The 20,561-nt window shown below is 39.3% G+C and overlaps 1 protein-coding gene across 1 annotated transcript; it reads right to left on the bottom strand.

Annotated features, from left to right (window-relative positions):
- Positions 1 to 1,183: 1,183 nt before the first annotated feature.
- Positions 1,184 to 20,561, bottom strand: aqp9b (aquaporin 9b). Its single transcript, XM_039795509.1, has 6 exons — positions 20,351 to 20,561; positions 19,420 to 19,546; positions 15,135 to 15,272; positions 14,715 to 14,833; positions 13,493 to 13,710; positions 1,184 to 3,144 (listed from the first exon to the last, which is right to left on the bottom strand). The coding sequence occupies exons 1-6, from the start codon at positions 20,450 to 20,452 to the stop codon at positions 2,982 to 2,984; spliced, it is 867 nt and encodes a 288-aa protein (XP_039651443.1). The 5' UTR covers positions 20,453 to 20,561; the 3' UTR covers positions 1,184 to 2,981.

A 20,561-nucleotide genomic window follows, 5' to 3' on the forward strand; every position in this document is an offset into this window, starting at 1 on the left:
TGAAGGAATAGTTTCATATGAGCAAAGGGGTCATGTACAGTAGCTAGTGTGGTCCATTATTATGTAATATCAAGTCAAAGAGAGGATGCACTCTGGGGAAGAGCTCTGAAACCATTGAACTGCAAAACACACTCTTCATCCATTCTCAATGAAGTTATGTAAGCTTTTCCAGTTGTCTTCTTTTAAATTTTAATGTTTTTCTGCTGCACTCGTATTGATGATTGATGATCATAGATTTACCTGGGTCATTGAGTGCTCTGTGTAAATGTGTGTGTTTAGTGCTCTTGTACATCTATCTTTGTGACGACCAGAGTGAGGACATCATCTGAGGGGAGGACATGTTGGCCAGCCCTCACCTCAAATGTCTGTTTTGGAGTAAGACATCAAACTAACATCATTTATAGGAGTGTAGCGATGGCCTTCGTGATATCTTTAACTAAATTGAAATTTAAAACAAAAAGACAGCTGAAGATTTTGTTCCTCCTTATGCAAACAAATGTCTCAAACCAGTGTTTTCAGTTTTCAGCATTTCTTAGTTTTTTGTATCTTCTTTCCAGATTTCAGTGTAAAATTAAATCAAAATCACAATTTGTACAATATGATTTTTTCTTTACAAGCTAAATCTTTTGGATTTCAAAAGTCCCACATTTTGACTTGGCTCCGTTCTATTCAAGTGTTTCAGTAAGTCATGAAAGTGTGACAGTGTGCACTATGCACAATAACCAGGACCCTGAAACTGAAGCAGGTAAATTGAATTCAGCCATTATTAACTGTATTATTTACACCTGTGCTTTTCTTCTGTGACAAGTCAAAATGTTGTCTGTGAAAAGGCTTATTTCTCTTATTGGATTATAACAATGCTGGCTGAGAATACTTTCATGAAAGTAAAGAGCAAATGTCTTAACTTGATTGGATAACAATTCTCCCTACAAACACCTTAGGTTAACCCAATTATCTTACACAGAAAGTCATTTTTAATTTCTGGCCTTGGACAAGCACACGTTATTAATTTTCAAGAAAATCAGGAGGAAACATTTTCAATACTAGTGGTTATAATTCAAACCCTCTGTTTTCTAAATGCAACAGGTACCTTTTGGGAGGCATCATAGTTATGTATACATATCATCACATTTTTCTGTGTTTGGTGTTTTTTTTTAAATCTACATAAGTATGAACAAACAAATCATTTCAACAAACTTTATTCAACATTAAGATACACTCGACTGAAAAAGAAAAATAGCTGATTCAGAGAGATAAAGACAAATAATGTAATAATGGAAACTACCTTTAAAAAACAAAAACAGACAAAAATATTTAAATTCTTAAATTTATACTTCTTGACAGGCTGCCACTCAAGACCGAAGCACTGACATCAAAGTGTGCGACAGGGAGAGACAAAATACACCATTTCAGTGAACAGCTGAACATTTCAGTGACAACTTTAACTGCTTTTCAAACATGCATACTGTAATTATTCTGATTCAAACGTAGGCCACATACAGGGGTTGAAGTATAATGGGCACTCTACACGAGTGTTAAAATGGTCAGGACCAAATGATGCACTGCATGTTCAATCTCAGAAAAAACACTCTGATGTTTGTGCCTCTGACTTTCTTCAATTTTTCACAAAAGTAAAAGAAATTTAAAAAACTCATTAATTGATTTAGGTGATTGTCACATTGCCAAACAAGTATTGTGTGTTGTAAAATGACATTTTGTGCAGTGCAATATAATCTCACAATTAGTGTATGTACAAACTAATGTTCAACTGACAGAACAATAACATCAGCATATGTCTATGAGCATCCTGTTGTCTTCCAGGCTGGGTTACAAGTCATATTATTCTATAGCATGGCCTGTTGACATTGGGTTTGTCTTTTCAAATTCACATTTCTGTGCTCACAGGATACATAGCATTATGAATCACAAAAACACAATTAATAAAGGACAGTATATTTTACATTTCCAAGCAGTATTGTTCCTTTATTATTGGACCCAAACCTAAACCGCCACAAAATAAGTGCTTTATTACACATTTGACTTTAGCTCAGAAGAGTTTTTAATGTCATTTCAGTCAGTGTTTGCATATTGCCCCTGATACAGCATGTCCCCTGACACAATTCATTGAGGATTTCAGTGACATTTGCAAAAGCTTCAAAAGCATATGGCTTTTCAATATCAAGGGTGTCTGTAACGAGTAAATCTGTAATCCACAGCAATATAACACAAGTCTGTGTGCCGCAAAAGTTTGGAGATGAGAAATGAAAAAGTAAACAAAGCCAGTAAAATCATTTAAGGCTGGATTTCTACATAAACCTCTTATAAAAACGAACGCTGTAAGCAAGATAAAGCAATCAATCACACTTGTTTTACACACATGCAAAGGATGAAGTGAAACAGAATAAGGAAGTCACTCCACCAAACACATCATTACTGTAAGACATTGACTAAAAGTAATATATATTACTACATTTCCACATTAAATCAACTGTTTCCTCAATGCCCCTGTTTGTTTGGTAGACAGTAGTAAAAATAAAAATGCTGTACAGAAACTTGGCAAATTTTTCGAACCAGAGGAGAAGGTTCCAGTTAGGAAATACGATACTATAAAGTACTGCATAGCTACAATGCAGAGGAAACTCTCCATTATAAAGTTCATGGAATTAAAGGAAAAGCTTTATGTCTAAAGAGAATATGTTCATCAAGCAACTTTAATATTTTAGGCAGATAAAGCCGAGAACCTATAAATAGACCTGACTTTCTACCAAAAAAGACTTTAAAGACTTCATAAAACATTTGTGCATATTTTAGAAATGACTATGAAATTGTGTAGTCTTTGTATTAAACATTAAATGTACATTTTCTCAGAACTTGCATTGTATAAATGTATAAAACGGCTTCATCTAAATGAACATTTTTGCCTTCTGAGGGTGAAAAATTAGCTGCATTGTTGCTTCGCTCTGCAACCCTTGTTCTGAATCTTAACTCATAGTTATCATTTCATACTTGTCCTGGACGTTGTTCTCCTCCTGTTTTTCAGGCTCGTGGTGGTGCAACTCAATGAACAGGAAGTAAATGCCCGCTCCTACTGCTCCGCCCACCATGGGCCCTGCCACAGGGATCCACCACCAGCAACCTCCAGCTCTGCAAAGACATTAATAACTATGACAAATACAATTTAACAACATTTTTACTATTATTTACACAGCATCCAGCCTGAATTAAACCTTTAAAATCTTAAACCTATGCCATACTGGGGCACTCCACCAGTGATGTCAGTGCCTTGAGGGCCGTGACAAAGTGTTGGTATTTTTTATTTATTTTTTTGGGCTTTTTTTTTATTAATAGGACAGCTGTGGTCAGGAAAGGAGGGAAAGAGAGGGAGGAAGACATGTATCAAAGGGCCGCAGATTGGAATTGACCCTGGGCCGCTGCAGTAAGGACGGAGCCTTGGTACATGGGGTGCACGCTCAACTAGGTGAGCTACCAAGGCACCCCAAAGTGTCGGTATTTGGGGGGCGGTCTGTGAGAACCGTGTGGAGGCAATCCCGGCCCACATTTTTTTTGTATTTTGAGTACAGCCCCTTTAAAGAATTTTTTTTGACGTTTTGGGTAATACACCTTTTTGCTTTTTTGTTGCGATTTAGATGAGAAGATTGATAAAACTCTCATGTCTACACGGTAAATATAAGGCTAAGCCAGCTTCCAGTTAGCTTAGGGAAGAACAGACTGGACAGACTGCATATACCACAGACAGTGTGGTTCCTTGCACTCCAGCCTACAGCCACCAGCCACCATTCACAGATGCACCCCTCCTCCCAATACTCAACAAAGGGACCACCCTTCCTCCCATCATCACGACATATCAGGTCAGAGGAGAGCTGAGTAGACTTTGCCCAAGGAAAGCAGCCGGCCCAGACCGAGTGTGTCCCAGACTGCTCAAAGCCTGTGCTGTGGAACTGGGGGAGCCTCTGCAGCATGTCTTCAACCTGAGCCTCCGACTGGGGAAGGTACCAAAACTGTGGAAGACATCATGTCTCATCCCTGTTCCTAAGAAGCCACATCCCAGTGAGCCAAACGACTTTAGGCCTGTCGCTCTAACATCACAAATGATGAAGATGATGGAGCGACTGCTACTTCACATCCTCAGACCCCAAGTCAGCCACTCACTCGACCGGCTACAGTATGCATACCAGGAAAAGGTGGGCGTGGAGGATATCATCATATACCTACTGCATAGAGCGCAATCTCATCTGGACAAGGGGAAAAGTGCTGTGAGAATCATGTTCTTTGATTTCTCTAGCGCCTTTAACACCATTCAGCCTGTCAGATTGAGAGAAAAGCTTGTGCAGATGGGAGTTGATGCTCACCTGGTATCCTGGATAACAGACTACCTGATGGAGAGACCACAGTTCATCAGGCTGAAGGACTGTTTCTCAGAGACTGCGATCTGCAGCACCGGAGAGCCTCAGGTGACTGTACTTTCCCCATTCCTGTTCACCCTGTACACTTCTGACTTCAGCAACTCTGAGTCATGCCATATACAGAAGTTTTCGGATGACACTGCAATTGTGGGGTGTATCAGGGATGGACAGGAGGACGAGTACAGGAACCTGGTGGATAACTTTGTGCAATGGTGCAGGCTCAACCATCTGCAGCTGAACGCAACAAAGACCAAGGAGTTGGTGGTGGATTTCAGGAGATCTAAGCCACATATGCCACCAGTCTCCATTGAAGGGGTCATTGTGGAGGTGGTCAGCACATATAAGTACCTGGGGGTACACATGGACAACAAACCGGACTGGTCAGCCAACACGGATGCGCTGTATCGGAAAGGACAGAGTCGGCTTTGCTTTCTGAGGAGTCTGAGGTCATTCAATGTCTGCAGTAAGCTCCTTTGGATGTTTTACCAGTCAGTCATTGCCAGTGTCCTGTTTTATGCTGTGGTGTGCTGGGGAGGCAGCATTAAGAAGAGAGACGCTGGGCAACTAAACAGGCTGGTAAGGAAAGCTGGCTCTGTTGATGGCATTGAGCTGGAGTCACTCACAACAACTGCAGAGAAACGGACCATGAGTAGGATGCTGGCGATCATGGACAATGACCGCCACCCACTACACAGCACGTTCTTTAAACAGAGGAGCATGTTCAGTGGCAGACTTCTGTCACTGTCATGCTCAACAGACAGGTGGAGGAGGTCCTTTGTCCCCAGGGCCATCCAACTCTTCAATACCACACAAAGGGGGAGGGGAGAAATGGACTTTTCAGCATGAGCCTGTCTCTCTCAGCCCCTACCACCATTATATCTCTGTCTGCTGTACACCTGACTGTCTTATAGGCTATATTTGCCCTCCTACACAATCTGGACCCTGGTCATAACATATACATCTTATAACTTATTCCCTGTTATTGTTCTTAACGTACATTAAGTATCTGTCAAGCAATTCTAATTCTATTAGGTTTACATTCTTGTCTTTTCATAGTCATAGTTAATATTTAATAATAAGCTATTGCACTGATCAATCCCTACACTGTTCTCTTTTGCACTACCACCATTGCACACAGTCTACCTTAGCACCTCTAACTCTTAAAATTTCTGTGAGTGACTTTTATGTATGTGAGATATATGTGTGTATGTGTTTGTTGTGTTATGGTTGTCTAATCTACTGGATGCCTAAAACTTTCCTTGGGATGAATAAAGTATCTATCTATCTATCTATCTATCTATCTATCTATCTATCTATCTATCTATCTATCTATCGACTGGAGACCGAGGGAAAGCCTGAGTCTGTCCAAAGCAGGTGCGTAGTCAATAATGGGCCAGGGCGGCACTGGCCTGCCCACTTTACTCACTGGCCCATCCAGCCAAGTTTGATCAAAATAGGTTTTGTTATGAAAAATATTTAAATGTATATATACAGTACAGGCCAAAAGTTTGGACACACCTTCTCATTCAATGTGTTTCCTTTATTTTCATGACTATTTACATTGTAGATTCTCACTGAAGGCATCAAAACTATGAATGAACACATGTGGCATTATGTACTTAACAAAAAAGTGTGAAATAACTGAAAACATGTCTTATATTTATTTTAGATTCCTCACAATAGCCACCCGTTGCTCCGATTACTGCTTTGCACACTCTTGGCATTCTATTGATGAGCTTCAAGAGGTCACTAATGCAATGCAATACAAAAAAAACACTTTTACATTTTGGAAAACTAAATAAATTTGGAAAACAAATTATTTTGGAAACAAATACATTTTAAAAACAAATTTAATTTTGAAAATAATTTTAGAAAATAATTTTAAAAACAAATTTAATTTTAAAACATTTAATTTTAAACAAATAATATTTTAAAAAAATAATTTTGAAAAAAAAAATTTTAAAAACAAATGAAAAAATAAATTTTAAAACAAATTTACATTTAAAAAAAATAATTTGAAACAAAATAACATTTAAAACAAATTTAATTTTAAAACAAATTAACAAATCAACACTTTTACCATCAAACAAATTTACAAATGACAATTCTTCACAAATGTACCACACAGTGATGATTGTATAATTTTACTACGCATTATGGACAATGCGCAATAGAGCATCTTGAACGGGAGACTGCCTTATATATTTAGCCTTAATGCATCACTCAATGTAGGCAAAGGTCTAACGGAAATAAAATACTATAAATCGTCAAAATCTCATGCATGTTCTAGTTTTTTAAACATAATTAATTTAATACAAATATTTATTATAATCATCACATATGAGTACAAACCTACTTGCTAGAGGTTCTGCTTCAAGTGGTTTAAACAACTGAAATTCAGGCTCACTCCCCACTAATATTCTTTATTTCTATTATTTATTTATTTAACGACTTTAGTGTTTCCACACGATCCAACTCCTTTAGCCTGTATTAAACTTCAGCAGTGTGACATCCGCTTCTCTGACTGATTCTCCGGCTTCTTCTCCGCGGCGCATACGCCTGGGTTCCAGCTGGTGGTGTGTTTTGGCTCCAATGGGCAGTGAGCCCAGGTCCTGCAGCGACGGACTCATCTGCTACGATCCGGCGCGGTTTACCCTGTTTCTCGGTCCGCCATATAAAACTCCAAACCACCACACGTAAGTCACCATAAACTTCATTCACCTTATCTCACACCACAAATTACTGCACCAACACACCTCATCACTTGGTATGTGGTACATCTTCCGGGAATCTGTCTTGTAAATTTTTTACGGTAAAGTTTTTTTTTTAATTTTTTCTAATTATTTTTTAAAATTAAATTTTTTCTAAATGTTATTTTTTTTATTAAATTTTTAAAATGTAATTTTTTAAAATTATTTTTTTTCCAAATTAATTTTTTTCTAAAATTTATTTCCAAATTAAATTTTTTCAAAATTTTTTGTTTTCCAAAATTAAATTTTTTTCAAAAAAATTTTCTAAAATAAATTTTTTCTAAAATTTATTTTGTTTCCAAAATGTAAATTTGTTTTCTAAAATGTTATTTTTTTTCCAAAATTAAATTTGTTTTCAAAATGTTATTTTGTTTTCCAAAATGTAAATTTGTTTTCCAAAATTAATTTTTTTCCAAAATTAAATTTTTTTCCAAAATGTAAAAGTGTTTCATTCTTTGTAATGTTGCATTGCACTTCCGCCACCGTAGTAGTCACCTGAAATGGTTTTCCAACAGTCTTGAAGGAGGTCCCAGAGATGCTTAGCACTTGTTGGCCCTTTTGCCTTCACTCTGCGGTCCAGCTCACCCCAAACCATCTCGATTGGGTTCAGGTCCGGTGACTGTGGAGGCCAGGTCATCTGGCGCAGCACTCCATCACTCTCCTTCTTGGTCAAATAGCCCTTACACAGCCTGGAGGTGTGTTTGGGGTCATTGTCCTGTTGAAAAATAAATGATGGTCCAACTAAACGCAAACCGGATGGGATGGCATGTCGCTGCAGGATGCTGTGGTGGCCATGCTGGTTCAGTATGCCTTCAATTTTGAACAAATCCTCAACAGTGTCACCAGCAAAGCACCCCCACACCATCACATCTCCTCCTCCATGCTTCACGGTGGGAACCAGGCATGTAGAATCCATCCGTTCACCTTTTCTGCGTCGCACAAAGACACGGTGGTTGGAACCAAAGATCTCAAACTTGGACTCATCAGACCAAAGCACAGATTTCCACTGGTCTAATGTCCATTCCTTGTGTTTCTTGGCCCAAACAAATCTCTTCTGCTTGTTGCCTCTCCTTAGCAGTGGTTTCCTAGCAGCTACTTGACCATGAAGGCCTGATTCGCCAGCCCGTCTCCTCTTAACATTTGTTCTAGAGATGTGTCTGCTGCTAGAACTCTGTGTGGCATTCATCTGGTCTCTAATCTGAGCTGCTGTTAACTTGTGATTTCTGAGGCTGGTGACTCGGATGAACTTATCCTCAGCAGCAGAGGTGACTCTTGGTCTTCCTTTCCTGGGGCGGTCCTCATGTGAGCCAGTTTCGTTTGTAGCGCTTTGATGGTTTTTGCGACTGCACTTGGGGACACATTCAAAGTTTTCGCAATTTTCCGGACTGACTGACCTTCATTTGTTAAAGTAATGATGGCCACTCGTTTCTCTTTACTTAGCTGATTGGTTCTTGCCATAATATGAATTCTAACAGTTGTCCAATAGGGCTGTCAGCTGTGTATCAACCTGACTTCTGCACAACACAACTGATGGTCCCAACCCCATTAATAAGGAAAACAATTCCACTAATTAACCCTGACAAGGCACACCTGTGAAGTGAAAACCATTTCAGGTGACTACCTCATGAAGCTCATTGAGAGAACACCAAGGGTTTGCAGCGCTATCAAAAAAGCAAAGGGTGGCTACTTTGAGGAATCTAAAATATAAGACATGTTTTCAGTTATTTCACACTTTTTTGTTCAGTACATAATTCTATGTGTTCATTCATAGTTTTGATGCCTTCAGTGAGAATCTACAATGTAAATAGTCATGAAAATAAAGAAAACTCATTGAATGAGAAGGTGTGTCCAAACTTTTGGCCTGTACTGTATATATATATATATATATACATTTCACATATTGTTGACTAGTTGTTTGTGCTTAAAGGACCCATGACATGGTGCTCTTTGGATGCTTTTATATAGACCTTAGTGGTCCCCTAATACTGTATCTGAAGTATCTTTCCCGAAAGAGAGCCTTGGTGCAGAATTACAGCCACTAGAGCCAGTCCCACAATGAGCTTTCCTTAGGAAGTGCCATTTCTGTGTCTGTAGCTATTGAGGAGGAGAGAGTGGGTCAAGGTGGAGGGGGGGGTGTGGCTTTGACCAACTGCCACTTTGCTCGTTTGAAAACCATGATGTCTCTCTCTCATGGGTGGGCTAAATTCTCTGGGTGGGGAAAGCAGAGAAAGGGGAGGCCCATCGGGGCTTGGTTTACACTTATTGCCATTTCAAACCACTGGGGGACCATAGGCAGGCTGGGGGAACGCATATTAATGTTAAAAAAACCTCATAAAGTAAAATTTTCATGCCATGGGACCTTTAATGTGTCTTGTGATTAAAAGTGTTGAAACAAGTTGTAGGAAGCCTCCGGAACCTACTTTTTGGTCTCTCACAGTAACTTACAGAAGTCTCCGCTCTTTGTGCTAAGCTAAACTAAGCTAATTGGATGCTGTCCTTAGCTTTATGTTTACTGTATTGACATGAGGTTCTCATAATCTGATCATACTCTCGGCAATAAGCATATTTCCCAAAATGTCGACCTATTCTTTTACCTAATTACCTTGAATGGTAGATTTTGGCTGACATGAGGCATCCATGTTGGTTTGGTTTCAGACACTTGTACTGACCTTTAAACAGTCTATGGTGCTGACACATAGTATAATTTATTAAGCACCAGGTCAGATATATATCAGCGCTTTCACATAAATTATCCAATCATAATTACGACTTGGACGTAAAACTCGTAATTATGGTTAGTCTTATATGAAATAATGAAGGACTATTGGGTTGCATTATGGGAAGTGTAGGATCCAGACACTAAAGGTCAGGATACTTTGACCTCTGCTTCACTTTTAACCATTATTTTTTAATCCCTTGCAAGTTCCCAATTTTATAGAAATACTGCTGCAGTATTCTTTTGAATGAAATAATGTACACTGCCTTTCCAATCTGTATGTATCATCCTACCAGAGGCGAGTTATACTGTAGTTATCCCAGATTACAGTAAAGTCTTAAGGAGCTGTGTATTAGACCTACTGCATGTGTCCTCATCCTCACTCTGACCGACCTCAGACAGAGCCGGAGGGAGATTAGAGTCCTGCTGGTCAATGTGGCTGTTAGGAGCCTTTACTGCAGGTAAGAGGGCTTCAGTTAAAAGAGCTAACGCTCCGGCCTGAAAGTAAACAAGCATCTGATCGGGTCATCTCTCTTGTGTAGGCGTTCAGGAAATAGATGGGAGGCGACTGGATTATAGACTTTAATCTATGGCCACAGCTAAGATGATAAGGCCAGGAGACAGTGGGTCACATTGACGCCATGTTGACATTATATGGAGCCAAGTGCCGCCCTCTAATGGATCTGACTGCATTTTAATCTGTTGTATTTATGTCATAAATGTAAACGATTATGTCAGATTTAGAACACACTTTATGCATCTAATGAACCTGATAGTACCAAGGGCTTATATGTGCATTAAAACAATCTTGCTTTATATCTATAAAGTTATATGAGCCATCTGGTGATAGTTACAACTGCAGCATAGAGACTGAGAGAAACAGTATCTGTCCCATAGCAAGCCTTTAGACTGCCTTCAATCATTTTATATTATGGTCAAATAAAGTAAAGCAAGAACTACTTTCTTTAAAACCCTCCAAGCTGTACCTTATCCAAGCTGTATTTTGTGCTGAGTTTGATGGCCACATATTCTCCATTCTTAATGCATTTCAGCAGGGATAAGCACAGACACTTTTGAGGGCAGGGGTTAAAAACAAAGGACCAGGGTAGGGCCAGTGGCAAACAGGGCACTGAGGGCAAAGACAAACAACATGAGTGAAAGAGAAGCTTTGATTTACTAGTTAAAAGGCAAATAAGGCTTCAGAGACCCATCGTCAAGCCAAAAAGGTTGCAATTTCTAAGGTTGTACGTCTGTGAAAGCCCCAGTATAGAGTTTGAGAGGCTACAAAGAACATCTGTTGAGCACCTCAAAGACATTCTGGTAAACCATTCGTCATCTCTGTAGAAAACAGGACTATACGTTCTCAGCAAGGACAGTACTGACTTCATCTGGGGAAATTGGTGAAAAGAAAAACTTTGAGAAACTAAACGTGACCTGGGAAGATCTGGAAGCTCTGAGCCGACAGTATCTCATTGGCAGAGTTCATCGGTTAGTGAGAAAGCTCCTCTGTGGAATGGTACCAGGGGTGAATGAGAGCAATTCCTAAAAGTCAATCAGCTTTGGATGCCCTGTCAGTGTCACAGAGATTTGGGGAAAAATAGCCTCAGAATGGGCACAAGAGTCCGACCAACTCACAAAGTCACTGACCAACCAACGTTGTTATCCTTGGAGCCTGATAAAGACAACCACAGGATTGCGTTCCAACTTTCAAAGGTTCACATTACCACCACTTTGCCTCAGATAATTAACCATCTGAGGTCTAAGGGCATTTTACATTTCTTTTTAAATTCACCTTTTAAGGGTATTTGCATATAATTGATCCCTGTGTGTTTCATACCAAAATGTTCAGAACAAACTCAGCTTTCTGTAAAGCGAGGCCATTATTTGTTCTAGAGCAATATGTAAAGAGATATTTTGGCCCTAAAGCTGAAAAGTTGGGGTTCACTTTTTGAAATTTCTATAATCTCTTGAGAAATCATACCTACACTCAATTATTTTGGTGCTTGAAATGAGTTTACAAAAGTCTTAGGTTCACAAAAGTATCTTAATATATTAATAAAATAGTAAATAAATGTCTGAAATTAAATTTTGTATTATCGCTTTTTGAGTAGGACTGTTGTCAAACATCGCTTGGACTTGCCGGTGTGTCTTTTGTCCTCAGAGGGTTAAAACATAAATCAAGATATGGGAAAATAGATTTGACTTCAGAGAGAACTTATGTCCATGTCACAGAATAGTGCAACAACATTTATCCTTTGCTTTTCCAGCCTATATGTGTTTGTAGATTTTGGAAATGTTCCAGGAGGTATCCTGTAGGAGCACAGTATACAAAGTATGCTGTCGTGAGCCATTAAGTATACATGTAACGCAATGGTGTCAAACTCATTTCAGTTCATGGGCCACATACAGCCCAATTTCATCTCAAATGGGCCAAAACAGTAAAACCATTGCTATGATGATAATGGAGCATACCAAGCACTGGATTTCCATTTACCTCTGTGAAGAAATAGAAACTTGTGTCCATTCTTCTCCTTTTTGACAAAGACATTTTCCACCGTTGGCTCCTGCAAAAACAGTAGCTTACGCTTGACGGTGTTGTGTCCCATAGCACGAATAACACAGGCCTATCCAACATAGGGCCTGCTACTCTTATTAGGACAGCGCCACCCCCATTGACAAATAGGAATAGCACTGCATTTGATTGAAAAATTGAAATGAATGACTTCTCTGCAATTTTTAACACTTTGCAAAGTCATCCAGTGGTCCTGATTGGACCCTTTGGCGGGCCGGTTCTGGCTTTAGGGCCGTATGTTTGACACCTCTGATGTAACATTCAGCTTTGTTTGCATTCTTGACAAAGTCCAAATTGAAAGTGAGTCAGGGATGCACCTTGTCCCCTCTCGTGTTTGCAACATGCAGACAGTATCTGAAATGTACATCTCGTGACATGGCTCCTTCGCTGTGTGATGATAAAACGCTTTTTGTTTTGTTAAATTACATTTGCACTTTGCAGTGGTTGAAGTGATCAAGCACATCCGGATGTCTCTCAGTAAAATATGACACTTTAATTATACTGTATATAAAACTAAATAACTTAAATAACTGGTTAGATACATTTAAAACCGTAAGTATGCACAATAGAGATAGAGAATAAAAAGAACAAAAAAGAGACTGAGGATCATACAATTGTGCCACTTCAGTAATGAAGCAATGAATTTTTCATATTTATGTGCATGGAATCTCTCCCTGTTCACTCAAATCCCAGAGCCCTTTTTCAAAACGCAGGAAATCCACGAATGGTCTTTAAAATATTAATTTAAATTGTCAAGAGAGCCGAGATGGAGCAGCCACTTGGTTAAGCCCAAAGTTTCTTACATAACACATCTACTACGTCTCAGGCACTGGTGATAGTGAGAGCATCAGTAAATAATGGACTTCTAGTTCTCTCAGGCAGGCGACAAAACTGTCTTTCTGATAATAATTCCAACATAGCCCTGGATATTAGAAACTTTTAAACTCTCTCTTTCATGTTTGCATTTTTCAAACATTGTACTTTATGGGTGATGACAGGCACCTTTTTGTTTCTTTGTCAGTGAAATTACCTGAATACGTCCATCCCCCACCCGGCCACAGCCGTGAAGAACCGTGGGCCAAGGTCTCGTGCCGGGTTGATTGGATAGCCGCAGTTCAGACCCATAGACACTCCGATGGCCATGATGATCAGGCCGATGCACAGAGGCTCCATGCCTTTTGGAGCACCAATATTCTTCCTGTCGGTGATGGCCAGGATGCACAGGATCAGCGCAGCAGTTGCAATTACCTTAAAAACAAAAGCATCAGTCCATTAGTATTAATATTCACCAAATTCAAGACTACATACAGTTCTTTGATAAAAATAAAAGAACATAACATATTACGCTTTATGTTGTTTTTGAGTTACTTCGTCTGCTGTGGTGAACTCTGCCCTATGTGATTTTCTCTAAGCTTATTATGGGGCTTCCCCTTTCCTGTCTGTCTAAGGCAGCTTTACTACACAGCCCCATATGGGTGTATATTTCACATTATAAACATATTATTAAAATATATATATTTTGTCTAATTTTACTGATTTGACCATTTAAAGACAAACAATCTTTATTCCAAATGCCCATTACCAAATATCACCATTAATTTGCTATTACTCTCAAATGCATTGACAGGTCTAGTCATATCTCTACATAACAACTGAAAGTGAATTATAAAGTTTCTGATGGTGTAGCTGCTTTGTTTACATCAGTAATGAATTGTAAACGTTGGGGTAAACCATGACTTTATTTAGAAATATAACGTGTTAAAGGCATACTATGCAGGGATTGTCGTTAAAGTCATCTAAAACACAATCTCTTATGAATGTGAATGTACCTAAAATGTGTATAATCAAAAGAGAAAAAATACTGATTAGACCTTTAATGTCTTCACAAATACATAAACAAACGTGCATCTCGCCTACACATCCAGAACAGATGCTAGTTATTCTCAGAATCGGAGCAGAATTGTTCATACATCAGCAAACAACTCTCATGTCTATTTATGCTTACTATCATCCATGACTGCACTAAATGCACTGCACGCTCACATGCATCTCTGTATGCTCTAGTGGCTTCTATATACACAGAATCATGTTGGAAAATCCCATTGACATCAATAATTCCATATAAAAAGGGGGCAAACGCCCTCCAAAGCTTACTTTCATGTTATCAGGCAGTTTGTATAAACTGGTTAAAGTATTATCATATCATAGTATTTTTCAAGGGAAATTACTCGCAAGTTAGTCTTAAGCCCCACCTGATCAACAAACCCATTTAGGACTGAGAGATGTTTTGCAGGATAGGATGCAAATATGTTGGCTGTAGCATTTGCACCAGTAACAGCAAATTCTCCATTGGTATATTCCATCAAAGCATCTGTGGAACATAAAATACAACAAAGAAAATCAACGGTTTATGCAAGTAGGCTATCACTAACAATCTAATAAATCAGACATAAAAACAGTATCCAGATCAAATAGGGAAAACTCTTTGCAGAGGCATATATATATAACAAATACAGGGGATTCTCTCATGAAGCAGGATTAGTAAATTAGCCAGATAATCTCACTTCAGTCAATTTTTCAGACTTGATGGGGTTCTAGGTTATCTAGATAACCTAGTAATCCTTTCTGAGACAGTTTTCTGGTAGTGATGACATTTACACATTTACACCCACCATAATAAAACCCATAGACAGCACAGGATCCAGCAAAAGCCCCCATGAATTGTGCCACCACATACACAGGAAACTTCTTCAGAGGAAGCTTCCCCAGGATTACCATGGCCAGAGAGACTGCAGGGTTGACGTGGGCTCCTGAAAAATGCAACAAAAAAGATCAACAACGTTTAGTATCAACAACAACAAATGGAAGCAACAACTCCTCCAAACCAACGATATAGGTTGTTATAAAATGTCATAAAATGATTAAAAAAGCTCATCACAACTTCCTAAAGCCCTGTCTGACCAACAGTTCCAAAAACGGTTTATTACATTTTTTTTTATCACATAAGACAAAGAAAAGCAGAGAATTGTCACATTTGAGAAGTTGGATTTAGAAAATGTTCCTTATTTTTGCTTGATAAATGATTTATATGAGTACTCCAACATTTTAGCATTGGACTGCTATAACACTGTTGGACTCAGAGTGGATACCAATCAAGTCTGCAAAATCCAGAGATCTTTTCCACATATCTTTCTTTCTTCCTGTTTCAGATGTGTTATGCTAGTACCTTGAAGCCGAGCCGCTAGACTCAATCAGAGATGAGGAGCGGAGTTCTTGTAGGCTCACCTCTTTCTAATTCCTCATTTTCAAAGTTGTAGTCTTAAGCCTCAATGTCGTTAACTTGCAACCGACACCGAATTAAATTAAATTGCCTCAAGTGACATCACTTGTTCACACATGCAGTAGTACTCCCCAATAATTTAATGTGTAAAATTGATGTTTTTCTTTTAATAATAATTGATTATCGAAATAGTTGCCAATTATTTTTCCGTCGTTTGATTAATTCACTAATCATTTCACCTCTCAAATGTCAAACATTTGTGGCCAAGCATTTTAAACGTCTCTTGTGTCTTCTCTTACGAGATAAAGTAAGCTAAATGCAGTGGATTGAAACACAGGCTGTCTGATCATTTAATGCCTATGTTCAAACCCTCTAGAGCTCATTCTTTCAAAACTTGCAGGATAACTTCAAACAAAGACCACTGGGTTCATGTGTCGCCAGAGTCGGCCTGTTTTACTATATTCTACATTGTCCAAGGCGTGTTTGAACACATTCCAGCCAAATGTTACTGGGCTGTGATGACAGTGTGGGGTCATTTATTTAACACTCTGGGATCTTGGCTTTGACCTCTCTGTGGTAACACCACTGGGGGTATCAGCCATGCGCCCATTGTTAATCTCCCCATCCTGTTCACAAACACTGACCAAGACAACCAGCCAGACCGGCCTGTCTGAATTGCATCTGACATAATCTGCCTGAATCTGCTTAAGGCACACGTAGACTGCAGGTCATTAGAGTGACCATGATGTGTCACACTTACGGTACACTGTCAGCTAAAATCTGTGACTACAAAGTGAAAACAATTGTGTTTTCTTCTCCTATGGGGCTGCCCTGCCAGGGAAGCCTAGTAAGCCAAGCTTGTCACACCTGACCCCCTCCTCTCCAGAGACCCATGCCCCAGTAAAGCTCATTAGTCCAATACCTATGATCATCTTCAGAGATGTCGTTGGACAGAAGCTTCCCACTGAGCCTGTGGACCCCGGGGCTGAATGGCCCAGTCATGCAGCAAAAGCTCTCCATATATTAACCTCCTTGTCCTCTGGCTTTTCTGCTATTCCTCTGAAGCTACAACTCTTCTCATTAAACATGTAGCACAAGTAACACTGTAACACTATCAGAACCACAACAACAGCCATCCTAAACGAGATAGAGATGAAAAGCCTGTTTCACTCTGTTTTTTCCTCTCTCTCTCTCTCTTTCTCTCTATTCTCACTGATTCATTTTAAATCTCTCTAAATACACAAAATATATTAGTTCCCCCAAATAACTGATGGACTAAAACATATGGCACAGAAGACTTTGTGTCATCCCAAAACTGTTTAGTTACATATGGCATGGACTTTTTAAGGTTTTAATGTGCATATACACGTATTTGCTTTCTTGCAGAGATTTAGATGAGAAGATTGAATCCACTATCATGTCTGTAAATATGTAGCTTGGGCCAGGAGCTGGTTAGCTTAGCTTAGTACAAAGACTGGAAACAGGGAGAATCAGCTTGCCTGTCTCTGTCCAAAGGTAACAAAATCCACCTACCAGCACCTCTGAAGCTCACTAACTAACAAGTTAGATCTTTTTTTTTTATCTTTACAAAAACCAAAGTGCAAAAATTACTCTAAACATCTCTTGGTGGTAATAAATGAATGAGCGTTAGAGGTGCTAGTAGGTGTTTCCCCCTGTTTCAGTCTTTCTGCTAAGCTAAGGTAAATGTCAACTGGCTGAAACTTAAAGGTCCAATATATAATACAATAACTTTATTAAATCAAAAAATGATCACAATGTGTCATCAGATATTAAGGAAACATACTAAGTTGAAATACTATCTTCTCTGACAACAATGCTAAAGCCAGTATTTTCTTCCTTGAAATTTTCATTCCGGGACGAAATGTCTGTTTTTGTTTTGGTCTGTGTGTTGTTGTCTGCTTTTTTTTTACACCTGGGTTGCCAGACATGAAACGCAAAAACAACGTGCTGCAGCCGTAGCAGCAACCAAACACACTGGATTACCAGAGATAGATTCATTCTACCCGACCTAAAAAACAATCAGCATCTTTCTAAACAGTTGCATGTCCAGAGATGTGGTAAAACACGATGGAGGCAGCATGGCCCCAAATGGACGGCGAGTTAGATAATTTCTTTCTTAACAGCGTAACTAAGCATTGAGCTTTTCACGGCTATTAGTAGGGATGGACATTTTCAGTAATTTCAACATTTGTTTGCTCGCATTAAATTATATAGAGTACTCAGGTTAATTACTCGCAATAATTGTGACACAGCCGGTGAAGTGATCCTGACTAGTGCTAACACGATAACTGCTAATGTTCCCGAAGGACCGGGCGGGCAGGCCACGGTTACCGTGACAGACATGTGACAGAAACCGCAAGTTGACTTCCTAATAATGGAAACATCCAATAGCTTGAATTGTTGAAGCGGGACACAGCCTACGTACTCTATGGTTGCTCTGCAATGTATGGAATGTTATGGAATATTATTGTGGCTAACATTACCATTGCCAGCTTCACAGTTATGATATCTTGGACAGTAAGATAATTCCCACTTTGTTACAAACCATAATATGTAATGTACAGTGTATAAACAAGCTGCTTATAGTACCTTATTTTGTAGATCATGCAAACAAACAAATATCTTTATTCTTCTATACATAAACTTAGAAAGTTATAATCAAGTGGAAGGATGGCTATATGTTTATTTCATTTTTTTAAATATAACAGGGCCTGGAAAGTAGTAGAACTGAAAATCTCCCCCTGCCCAAATTCTTCCCCTGCTTCTGTTCAGCGGCCGTAGACGACAAACTGTGACTATGGCCTGGGTACAGACGGCTGCGAGGCCGCTGTCTTTTAGCAATTGTTGCAGTAATTTCAAGCTAAAATGTCAAACTATGTATCTATTTATCTATCTAACTCCATGAAGCCTACTCAACGCAATCTTCAACATAATGGATCCCTTCATTGCTGATAAATGCACACTCACCATTTTGGCTCAGCAAGCCCATGAGAAGCACTGTGACATTTAACTATTCTTTCCTGTCCCTATCATTGCTGGCAAAGCACAGAGGCCTCTTCTTGCTGTAATCCTGGAGGAATGTATCCAATGTCCCATTTGTACATTAGGACACAATATCTCCAGAACTTAAGCACACTGACTGAAAAATCAGCCCATTAGAGACCGTAATTACAACATAGTCTAATCTCCAAAAAAACCACACTCCATTAGTTTCAGTAATTCTTGTCTTCTAACAAGAAAAGAGGTTGCTATATGCTGAATGCTTTCCATTATGTAACACTGCAAGTCCATAATAAAGGTCTACACTGGTCTTCATAGGCCATTACTTTATCTAGATCAGTAGGCAATGTTCTCAATCTTTGTTGTACTGTAAGAGCAAAGAGACAGCCAGACATCCACGACCAAAGATCGCATCTCCACCACAGACAAACAGAGTGACGACCTTTGTTACCAGCCTGAGTTTGCAGCTGTTTACAGGCCCAAATATCAAATACTTCCAATGCGTTGGAAAATGGCATTTTTTGTTTTTATAATTTTCTGACATTTTAGTGTCCGATTAATCTGCAGAATAATCATTAGTTGCAAGAGAAAGCGAATGATTTAATATTGTAAAGAATGTGAGCTGTGTGTCCATACAACATGTGGGCAACTTTTACCTGACACTCCCCCTGCAATGTAGACAGCCATCATGACTCCCAGAGTGAAACCAACATGGATTGTTAAGGGCTCCCCGAGAGCCCCTTTACTCAGCACCGTCTGGGCCACTGAACCACATCCAAAGAGCTGGGACATAGACAAGAACAAAAACACAAAGGGTGGAGGTAGAAAGACTCATTGTTTTTAATTATTCCAATTATACCCGCCATTAACACTAGCCCTCTTGTCCACCAACAGCCTCCGACTGCCACAGACAATTTGTCCTACTTGGAGCCTGGAAATAAAATAATGAATCCCCCACTTATTAGGTGAAATGCAGAAATAATTCAGACCACAAAAAAAGTGTTGGGAGGAGAGCAGTCATCCAAAAAAAAAAAAAGTGCTGTTGTGGAAGCTGCATCACTCCTCTGATGCGGCATCACATGCATTAAAGTGGACTCAGCAGGGTGACAGGTGGAGGCAAGGGCAGTCCAGATTAGGAACACTTAATAACTGAAAAGCAGGCAACTCTTTTAAGGAATGAACAGGAAACAGAAAAAAATTATACAACTCTGTACTGCAAAGTGAGCTGATCATTTGCCATAACCAATTTAATCCCATTTTTTTTCTCCCATAACCTCCCATAACTGAGAGACAATGACTTATTACAGTTATAATGATTCATATTTTATGTTACATTGCAGAAGTTGTGAGGAAGAAAAACAGTCCCACATCAGTCACATCTTGTTATAATTGTCAGGAGCATATTACAGCTGTAGCACATCAAAGAGAAGTCTGTTATTCCCAGAATATACTATCTGTTAATAGAGACATATGAGAGACAGCAGCCAGAGTCCCTGGAGACCCAGTTTGACACCTTATTAGCATACTGGTTCAAAGCTTTAAAGCGGCTGTTTAAGCTGGATGACAGGTGCAGAGGGAGGTACTCACTATCAGGACAAATATCCCTAGAAATTCCGCCAGGAACTCCTTAAAGATGTCCCGCCTCAGGCCAAATCTCTCCTTCATCTTCCTCTTGCTCTCATTTTCCATTGTTTTCTTCGGCGCCTTGATGTCTTCCTCCGACCAGAACAAACAGCTAACAACTATGAGGGAGTGTGTGTGATTGTCGGTGCAGGTTGCCGCCTCCCACTCCGTGCGC

This window comes from Perca fluviatilis, chromosome 3, assembly GCF_010015445.1.
Source record: "Perca fluviatilis chromosome 3, GENO_Pfluv_1.0, whole genome shotgun sequence".
NCBI classification, from domain to species: Eukaryota; Metazoa; Chordata; class Actinopteri; order Perciformes; family Percidae; genus Perca; species Perca fluviatilis.

Coding starts and splice junctions, on each gene's coding strand:
- aqp9b (XM_039795509.1), bottom strand. CDS start 20,452: ATGGAAAATGAGAGCAAGAGGAAGATGAAGGAGAGATTTGGCCTGAGG. Junction 13,711..14,714: donor TAAATGGGTTTGTTGATCAG/GTGGGGCTTAAG, acceptor TTTGTTTTTAAG/GTAATTGCAACTGCTGCGCT. Junction 3,145..13,492: donor TGGGGGATGGACGTATTCAG/GTAATTTCACTG, acceptor ATGTCTTTGCAG/AGCTGGAGGTTGCTGGTGGT.